Source organism: Seriola dumerili, unplaced genomic scaffold (genome assembly GCF_002260705.1).
Source record: "Seriola dumerili isolate Sdu_G_001 unplaced genomic scaffold, Sdu_1.0 BDQW01006251.1, whole genome shotgun sequence".
In the NCBI taxonomy this organism is placed as follows: domain Eukaryota; kingdom Metazoa; phylum Chordata; class Actinopteri; order Carangiformes; family Carangidae; genus Seriola; species Seriola dumerili.
Window position 1 is genome coordinate 11,585 of NW_019180506.1, and position 10,029 is coordinate 21,613.

Consider the following 10,029-nt stretch of genomic DNA (forward strand, 5'->3'; position numbering starts at 1 on the left):
AATGGCAAACCGTCGACGGTAGGTGGCGAATACAAGCGGCCCGTCATTAATGACGTGTCCTCCGCAGGGTGCCGGCTCGAGCCCTTCAGTAGATAGGATGAGTGGGAGAGCTCGCTGGTTAGAAACCGCATGCTCCCATCTCGAGAGGCGGCCAGGTATGAGGTGGTTCAGACATCTGGTGGAGGATGCCTCCGGACGCCTCTCTGGGGAGGTGTTTCGGGCATGTCCAACCGGGAGAGGCTCGGGCCGACCAAGGACACGCTGGGAGAATTATCATCTCGGCTGGCCTCTGGAACGCCTCGGGATTCTCCCGGACAGAGCTGCGTGGAAGTGCTGGGGAGAGGCTGTCTGGACCTCTTTGCTGAGGCTGCTGCCCACCCGTACACCCAGATCCGATAACGCGGAGACTACGAGTACGAGTATTACTATATACACCCAAAACTCTAAAAGATTATACCTTAATCCTCTTTCTACCACAACAAAACAGTCAAGGATGAGTGTTTATTTACTATTATTTTTGATGTATTTCTTCTTACAGGTGGAGACGGCCCTCTCCTCGAAGATCACACTCAACTGCGTCAGGACCATGAAAGCAGGAGGAGCTGGTGTATGACTGTCTGCAGAGCAGTAAGAGGATTTCTTTATCTTCACATATTTTACTCTTACACCAAACAAGTGCTCACTTATTCAATTCACTCTTACATCAGTAGAGAGAGACTTCATTTTGGAAAAAATACATGCATTTTCATCTCTCAATTAGTACTTACCCTCCAAGCCCTAAAAAAACATACAAACCACCACCTTGTAATTCACATCATAGACATCACTTCTTCCTCTCAATAAAAATCACACTTCCCCAAATCTATACCAAACTCTTCTTAATCCAAATTTCACTTGGCTTTGGTATTATTCCTTGGAAGTTAATCATCAAAAACTCTTACAGTTATTAAAGAATATCATTTAGGCATCATCATTTCATACACAGTGATATGTAACCCTTCTATCCATCTTCATTTTCACATACGGCTTCTCCGCCTGTGAGAAGAAATAAAGCAAATTTGAGTGTTTTGAGATGTTGTAAATGTTTGAGCTGCAGTGATCAATGTAAAAAATGAGCCTTAGAGTGTGTTTTATTGTTAAATATTGAAGTGGTTGAGTCGTGGCTCCATACAGGTGATTGGTGGTGATTTGCATTAAAAGAAGACACAAGCAATGTTTATTTATGTAAGTGTGTTTTGTGTCCAGGCTGCTGAATGAAGAGAGAAAAGGGGACAGAGAAGACCTGAAGTGCACACAAACACAAATGTGGTGTAAAATTCCTCACCAAAGCACTGTAGGCCGTCTTCCCCTCTGGACCTTTGCTTTGAGTTTTCTTTGCCTCTTCCTACATTTCCTATGAAGGATAACATGAGTTAAGATGTTTGAAAGTCAACAGAGAAGCTTGAGCATGTGGGGTGAACTGGGCTTGCTAAGTTAGCTAAGTGTGAATAATTTGGTTAATTTGAATTTGAGACTACCAAATTGTGATTTCCTTTGACATGACTTGGAAGTTAATGGAAGAGCTACACAAAGACATTAAATGTTACTTATTTTGATAGTTGTTTAGTGATATTTAATTGAATTGAAATTACCCAAATGTTTGTAGCATGTGCTCCCATCCGTGCTCCCTCCAAGCCAAGGTGAAAGGCCCGACTGCCAAACAGGAGGTGGGTGAATCCAATGTGATTTATACAAGGGGAACCCGGATCGTACTAAGCTGGTTGGAGAACAGAGGGGTGTTTGGCTGCTGCCTGAAACAGCAGTTGTACAGGTTGTATGTTGAAATGTCAGCCAATCATATGAACTTTTAAGGGCCGACACTGAGAGGAAAGACTGAAAACTCTGGTGGTTAAATCACCCTGGAATTATTTAAGTTGTAACAGGACTTAGAAGTGTAGAGTAAATACTGAAAGGCTGAAAGAAATAACACGTTATCTGCAGGGGTGCCGTAAAGGGGGGAAAAGTTAGGACGATTCTAAGGGTCCATTACTGACAAGGGGCCTCCCAAAAAAATTAAAAATATATTTTTTTTTTTATTTACCTTTGGTGAGGGGGCCCAATGTGAATCTTTTCATGGGGCCCAAAATCCCTGGTTATCTGAGCAGATAGCTCAGTGTTAGAAGACTCCTTTGAAGTTCTGAGGTGGTGGGCACACCACCTTATGGGTTTTGAAGGCAGGTGTGCAAAGGAAAGAGTGAAAAGCTTCAAGAGAGACAGCTTTGTTTGTCTGACCAAATAGCTCAGGCTGTTAGAACAGTGACTGGTTGATTTGAGAGTGTAGGTTGAACTGTTATGAGAGGCAATACATTTATGAGGCCCAGCATCCAGATTTTCATTGTTAAACATGTTTACTATGTGTAAAGTATATTTTGTTTTTCTAAACTACCATTCTAGCTTAGCTATTACACAGTGACTCACAAGAGTGCTACTCTGACAAGTAGTGGCAGTTAGTGAAATATATTCATCTAATAATCCCATTTTTGTAACAATATAATATAGTCATCTGTAATATAGTATAGTACAATATAATAAATACTTGGGCATGAAATCTTTATTTTGCAGGATATGAAAAAAAATACTTAAAAGGTTATATACATATATATATACACACATACACACACACACAAGATTTTAAACATTAATATAGCAGCAAACAACTATTTTAGGGGAGTGATAGCATCCTGACCAGAGAATCTGATGGGAGGCCAGAATTGTGGCTGACGAAGGCATTTGCTCTAAGGCAACATCTGATCTAATGGCAGTGAACCTTTATGATGGATAGAATCTTTACATATAACGCTATATGATTTTGGGTCCAACGTTTTCCCTGTCTACATGTCAACATTGAAAACTGAATTTCTGAGCATCTTCATCCTGCATGCATTTTTGCAAAAGGTCAGTTTTCAGTGATCTAAAAAATGTTTGCATGTGGACAAAATGCCTGTCTTCATGGACCCTGGCTACGCTACTGCTCTACGTCTACGGGTGGCACAGAAATGCTGAGGAGTTTAACTTCACCCCATATCCAAACCCAGCGTAAAGAGGTTCAGTGAATGTGGTGTTGAAGGTGTAGAGGTGGGTCAGTGTGTTAGAGATGACTCTGTAAAAGGACAGAATGCCAGCAGGACAGTCCAAGTATACTGCCACTCTGTTAGAGACACAGGACGGGGAGGGAGGAAGGATGAGTGTCCCACTGTTGTTGTGCCAGGCATTATATCCCCCATCAGTGCATGTCAGACTCCAGGACTGATCACTCCCTCCAAACTTGGAGCTATCGCCGTCTCCATTCCTTCCAATTCCCCTGTAACTCACAGCGATGTACACCTTTCCAACCCACTCCACCTCCCAGTAACAGCGACCAGTCAGACCATTTTCACACAGCACCTGGGGCCAATAGTCAAATCTCTCTGGGTGATTTGGATAAGGGTGCTCCTTCCTCAGGTCAGTCACCTTTTTGTTGCTTTCAGACAGTTTGAGGAACTTGTGTGCTGTGTTTGGGTCCAGCGTGAGTTCACAGAAATCTGATGGAGAGGACGACACACAATCAAAGACAATTAGCACATCAAAAGTCAAGCAAAGATTTGAAAATAACTCTAGCTTTGGGGAACTGGTTTTGATCTTTCATAAGGCGTGGAGGGTACACAGAATTCAGATTGAAAAATCCATCTATTTGATATGTTTTGTTTTCCTGAATCAAAGCAAAAACACACTTACACTTTCTCAAACCTGGTGTCAACCACTGAACTCCATGGGGGTCGAATCTGAAAGAGAATAACATCAAAGTCAGAAAAGAAAGCTCTCTTTGTCATGGTTAATGTGTGTGCACACTGTTATTGACAGCATCTCTCCATACTTGAGAGTGTCCAGTCTCTGGTGCGGATCCTTCAGTTCTTCAGACAGCTGCTTCACTCCAGAGTCTCCTGGATGATTGTAGCTCAGGTCCAGCTCTCTCAGGTGGGAGGGGTTGGAGCTCAGAGCTGAGGCCAAAGAAGCACAGCCTTCCTCTGTGATCAGACAGCCTGACAGCCTGCAAACACACAAAACAACACACATGGCAGATACTGGTGTAGCATATTGGTGTAGCTTAATGACTTTCCAAATCCAGCAGTGCTTGAATTAAAGAATGTTGTTTCAGAAATTGGCATTACAACTACACAACTCCATACTTCTTTTAAATTAAATGCTTCAAATCAGTTTTAGTCAAATATTAAATGGGTTTTTTATGTTGGAGGTACTTCGGTGCCTTTGAAATAAATTAACTAATTCAAAAAACACAGTAAAAATACAGACAACTGGTCTGACCTGAGAGCCTCCAGTGTACAGTGTGGACTCTCCAGACCAGCAGACAACAGCTTCACTCCTGAATCTTTCAGGTTATTGTTACTCAGGTCCAGCTCTCTCAGACTAGAGGATTGGGAGGTGAGAACTGAGGACAGAGCTTCACAACTTCTCTCCGAGAGGTTACAGCCACTCAGCCTGGAGAGGAAATAATAAGCAAAAAATGTTTTTTAAAAAATCTTTCAATGTCAATCAATATTATCACATTTAGAGCACTCTGGAATAAATACAAGTCTCACACTTACAAAGCTTTCTTGGAAGCTTTGATCACTGGCAGCAGCCTGAGAAGAGCCTCCTCTGAAGCAGAGTATTTCTTCAGGTCAAACACGTCCAGATCGTGTTCTGATGACAGTAAGATGAAGACCAGAGCTGACCATTGAGCAGAAGACAGTTTGTCGGTAGTGAGACTTCCAGATCTCAAATACTGTTGGATCTCTTCTACCAGAGAAAGATCCTTCAACTCATTCAGACAGTGGAACAGATTGATGCTACTTTCTGGACAGGGGTTCTCCTCAATCTTCTTCTTGATGTTCTGGACTGTTTCCTGTTTGCTCCATGAGCCACTTCCTGTCTGTGTCAGCAGGCCTCGTAGGAGTGTCTGATTAGTCTGCAGTGAAAGACCCAGGAGGAAGCGGAGGAACAAGTCCAAGTGTCCATTTGTACTCTTCAAGGCCTCGTCCACAGCGCTCTGGTAGAAATGTGTCTGTGTACATTTGATTTTTCTACTTTTAGACTGTTCTTCTGACAGCAGATTGACTCCAGAGTTGGTGAAGGTCAGATGGACATGAAGAGCAGCCAGAAACTCCTGAACACTCAGATGGACGAAGCAGAACATCTTGTCCTGGTATAGGCCTCTCTCCTCTTTAAAGATCTGTGTGAACACTCCCGAGTACACTGAGGCTTCTCTGATATTGATGCCACACTCCGTCAGGTCTGATTCATAGAAGGTGAGGTTTCCTTCCTGCAGCTGCTCAAAAGCCAGTTTTCCCAAAGACTCAATCATCTTCCTGCTCTCTGGACTCCAGTGTGGATCCGTCTCAGATTGTCCGTGATACTTGACATTGCTCAGTTTGGACTGAACCACCAGGAAGTGGATGTACATCTCAGTCAGGGTCTTGGGCAGCTCTCCTCCCTCTCTGGTTTTCAACACATCCTCCAGGACTGTAGCAGTGATCCAGCAGAAGACTGGGATGTGGCACATGATGTGGAGGCTTCGTGATGTCTTGATGTGGGAGATGATTTTGCTTGCTAGCTTCTCATCTGTGAACTTCTTCCTGAAGTACTCCTCCTTCTGTGGGTCAGTGAACCCTCTGACTTCTGTTGCCATGTCAATACACTCAGGCGGGATCTGATTGGCCGCTGCAGGTCGTGTGGTTATCCAGAGGCGAGCGGAGGGAAGCAGTTTCCCCCTGATGAGGTTTGTCAGCAGCACGTCCACTGAGGTGGACTCTGTGACATCAGTCAGGATCTTAGTGTTGTGGAAGTCCAGGGGAAGTCGACACTCGTCCAGACCGTCCAAGATGAACACGACCTGGAACTGATCAAACCTGCAGATTCTTGCATCTTTGGTTTCAGTGAAAAAGTGATGAAGAAGTTCCACCAAGCTGAACTTTTTCTCTTTCAGCAGATTCAGCTCTCTGAAGGTGAATGGAAATGTGAACTGTATGTCCCGGTTGGCTTTGTCCTCAGCCCAGTCCAGAGTGAACTTCTGTGTTAAGACTGTTTTGCCAATGCCAGCCACTCCCTTTGTCATCACTGTTCTGATGGGTTCATCTCTTTCAAATGAAGGTTTAAAGATGTCTTCACATCTGATTTTTCTTTCAGTTTTTACCACTTTCTTTGATGCTGTTTCAATCTGCCTGACCTCATGTTCATCATTGACCTCTCCGGTCCCTCCCTCTGTGATGTAGAGCTCTGTGTAGATCTGATTCAGGAAGGTTGGGTTTCCTGCTTTAGCGATCCCCTCAAACACACACTGGAACTTCTCCTTTAGGTTCGATTTGAGGTTAAGCTGGCACATAGCAGGAGATCCTGAAATAACAAACAACATTGTTGAGTATAGTTTTCAGAAAAAGTGCGACAAGCTCACAGGGCGTGTGGGGGCTGCAGTTGTAACGTAAGTGCTTCTTATTACTTATTATAGGCAATCAGAAAGGCTCAGTTTGAGTGACTCTGAACGTCAAACTGTCAAAGTTCAGATGACCAACATATTGCCAAGATGTAAAATAAAGAAAGGGCTTAACGCAGACCAAAAATTCAGCTGTGAAACAACTTACAACTTCTTGATGTTTAATAAGCGTTTACCGCAAGTGGAAAAATAAGATGTGTGAAGATGTGAGAAATCCTCTTACTGTTCTTCAGACACTCAGCCAGCTCCACCTGCTTCATACTCCTCAGGAAGTGCAGTGTGATCTTCAGAAATGCCTCTCTGCTGCTTCGCCTCTGCTCATCCTCACAACCTGACGACACCTCATCATCCCTGTGACTCCCTAAGCACCCTGGGTAATCCGGGCTCAGAACCTTCTGCATCTTGCTCAGCTCTTCCTTCACAAAAGTGACAATTTTCTCCTCCAGCAGCTGGAACAGAGAACTATATGAATGATACAAACTAAAATCACGGAGCCAAACATCAGATCCACGGTGAATCCACTGGTCTAAAAAGTGCAGTATGGAGATTACTGTCAGCAGAATAGATGTAAAAGTAGTTGCTTTACATGTACAGACCGTGAATATGGATTCCAGGTGTGTTTGATGCTGCTGGGCAGACTGACCGCTGGGAACCTCTGGGATCTCCTCATCGAATCTGTGGAGGAATCATGAACAAAAAACATGACGGCTCACAGTTCAACAATTTGGAAATTTTTCCACACATGTTGTCATGTACGAAACGACCCAAAATGAACCCTGTAAGTGGACTACTGATTACCATCAGCAAATTATTTCAAGCACCATTTTTAAACATGTATTTGTATGTATGATTCCATCCCAAGTTATGTGATTCACATCCAGGTCGTCGATCACTGAAACCTCCCTTCTTGGTTATGCTCCTAAATGAGGCAGGTCAACAGCATAAAAAGTGAATTAAACAGCTGACCTCTGTTCAGAACTGGGATGTCCATCTTTTAACATAAGAGGCACAGACATGGACTGGAGGGACACACAGCTGGGTTCAGGTCCAGGATCAGATTCTGGTTCAGAGGCCTCTGGTCTCTGGTGGAACCTGGTAGATAGAGAAAAGACCATCAGAGAGGGGAAATCCCTCTTTAGTCTTCAACCACAGAAGCTGCTGAGAAAAGACCAACAATCAGGTTTAAAGTAACACAGACCAGCAACATTCAGACCCAACTGCATGTGCAGACAGGATTACTTTACTGCACTCTACTGTGTTTTGTCCATCTCAGGCTGTTAGTGTTGCAGCACTGCTCTCTTTCACCGTCAGGTTGTATCTTGAGTGCACACTCGAGACTCGTTATCAGACCCGGTATCAGTAGATAATCAATATTCAAGGACTCATCAGGATCAGGGAAAAAAACTTTATGACATGCAGAGTTAGTAACAGCTCACCTCTGTTCAGGACATGAGAATCCATCTTTAAACATAAGAGGTATAGACATGGACTGGAAGGACACACAGCTGGGTTCATATTCTGGTTCAGATTCTGGTTCTGGTTCAGGTTCAGGAGAGTCTGGTCTCTGAGAGATCCTGGAAGACAGAGACAAGACGAGGACTCAGAGGGAAACTCAGTTTTTGGTCTTTAATCATGTCTGTTATCACTGCTTGAAGCTTCTCATTGACAATAAAAACTTCCACATCTAACAAAGTATTTTTAAAGTGTCATATTAAGGCTCAACACAACAATACTTTCTGTAATACTTTCTTTTAATAACATGTTACTCGACATAATGTTTTTTTTTTCTGCAAAATAGTTTGTAATGCTGCTCAGGATATAGAAAGGCAAAACGTTGACTTACGCTGTCTTTAAAGAAAGTTGTCCCTGAAATAAAATCGCTGGTCTCTGGTGGCTCTTCATGGACACACAGATCAACTTCCTGCCAGCGAAATAACAAACACACATACACACACACATTATAAATTATATTATAAATACAGCAGTTATTATCATTATTGATTAATCTGCCAATTCTTTTCTCAATTAACTGATTAATTGTTATATAGAGTTTCAGAAATAAATTGATCAGTCAATTAAAAGAAAATTAATTGGCAACTATTTTAAAAATCTATTAATAGAATAAAAAAATCTATTAATTGGTAAACAAGACGAAGCTTAAATATTCAACACAACCTAAATTCTTTAGTTGAAGAAATCAAAAAAAATTATTGGACTGAGCAGAGCAGCACACATTACAACACATTTCCTCTTTCAGTTGTGTGTCACTGTCTCTCTTCTCTTCTACTCTGTCTCTGTTAATTTCTATATTGTTATTGTTTTTAATCTTTTTTAATGACGTCGCATTTATATATGATGTCATATTGGTTCTCCTGTTTCAATATTTTCTCCAAGAAATAAACATAGAAAAAAAGCATTATACACAATAAGAGCATGGAAATATATGATTCTATTTGGAATCATCTTTTCACAGCAGTTTGTTTTGTTGTTTGTCTTTGACATCTGATCTCTTCATCTAGAAACAACGTGACATGTAGGTATGGGGGGGTATGGGCGGTTTTTCCAGTTAATATTCTTTGGTTGAGTGGAGGCAAAAGGTCAGACCGCAGAGTTTCGTCCTCCTGGAATCAGATAGGGAACTGGTATTTTGGACTGAAAGGTTGCGAAATTTATCATATCTACTTTTTTATGACTCAGGAGCAGCCTACGGGTCAGGCGGGTTCGCCACCCATGTAATTTTTCTCCTTAAGGACACAGAGCTGTGAGTGCCGGTGGCACAACACCGGTGTAAAAAAAACAACAACAGAATCTCCGTAATTAAAGCTGTGACTGTTACAGCTGTTTGTTTTTGGCTGATTTTGTGTCACAGACAAATCTGCACAGGTGAACACGAGCCCTTACTCAGCTGCTGTGAGGCACGTCACGCGCAAAAATATTTGAGGTGGAGGCTAAGCAGCGACTGTCTGGAGGTGAGCTGAGAGAAAAGCAGAATAAAGAGGACATAAAAGAGTGAAAAGAGGGAAAACTTTACCTGTAACCGCAGAGAACAAGGTGCGTGGTGACGCGAGGCTTCAATGCTTCTTGCGGACGCGTTCACTGACAGCTGCGGACACCACCGACGTATGGACGCTCTGTAATCCTGTCATCAAACAGGAAATAACCAGGAGGCGGGGATTTCCACATCTCTGCCTTCTGTCCTCAGATTTCAGTCCGTTGCCAGGAAACCGAAGTGTCCAACTTCTACTTTGTACAGATATAACTTATGACAGATGTCATGTATAGTATTCAGATATCACTTAGATCAGATCAGTTAGCCAGTCTGTCTTTATTATTTGGATTCATATTTGTATATTAATCACTGCAACAACAACAACAACAAAAAAATATTTATTTGTAGTTGTTATTTAGTGCAAACAAGCCTAATTACAATCAGGTCATTAAAAATGGGTCATTTCTGAGTCATAATTCGCTTTATTTTCACCTTTTCCTGTCGGTGATAAATGTCATTTCAGTTTGAATTTGAT

The 10,029-nt window shown here is 42.3% G+C and overlaps 1 protein-coding gene across 1 annotated transcript; it reads right to left on the minus strand.

Annotated features, from left to right (window-relative positions):
• Nucleotides 1-2,587: 2,587 nt before the first annotated feature.
• LOC111239920 (protein NLRC3-like) lies at nt 2,588-9,616 on the minus strand. Its single transcript, XM_022769865.1, has 11 exons — nt 9,537-9,616; nt 8,349-8,426; nt 7,942-8,079; nt 7,472-7,597; nt 7,102-7,180; nt 6,729-6,954; nt 4,623-6,408; nt 4,342-4,515; nt 3,893-4,066; nt 3,754-3,800; nt 2,588-3,560 (listed from the first exon to the last, which is right to left on the minus strand). The coding sequence occupies exons 2-11, from the start codon at nt 8,405-8,407 to the stop codon at nt 3,019-3,021; spliced, it is 3,351 nt and encodes a 1,116-aa protein (XP_022625586.1). The 5' UTR covers nt 8,408-8,426; nt 9,537-9,616; the 3' UTR covers nt 2,588-3,018.
• Between the last annotated feature and the right edge of the window lie 413 nt (nt 9,617-10,029).

Excerpts from the sequence above, each read along its gene's own strand:
- LOC111239920 (XM_022769865.1), bottom strand. The coding sequence starts at position 8,407 with ATGAAGAGCCACCAGAGACCAGCGATTTTATTTCAGGGACAACTTTCT. Across the intron at positions 4,067-4,341 it reads TGTACACTGGAGGCTCTCAG|GCTGTCAGGCTGTCTGATCA; the intron begins GTCAGACCAGTT and ends GTGTGTTTGCAG. Across the intron at positions 3,561-3,753 it reads GACACCAGGTTTGAGAAAGT|ATTTCTGTGAACTCACGCTG; the intron begins GTAAGTGTGTTT and ends CCTCTCCATCAG.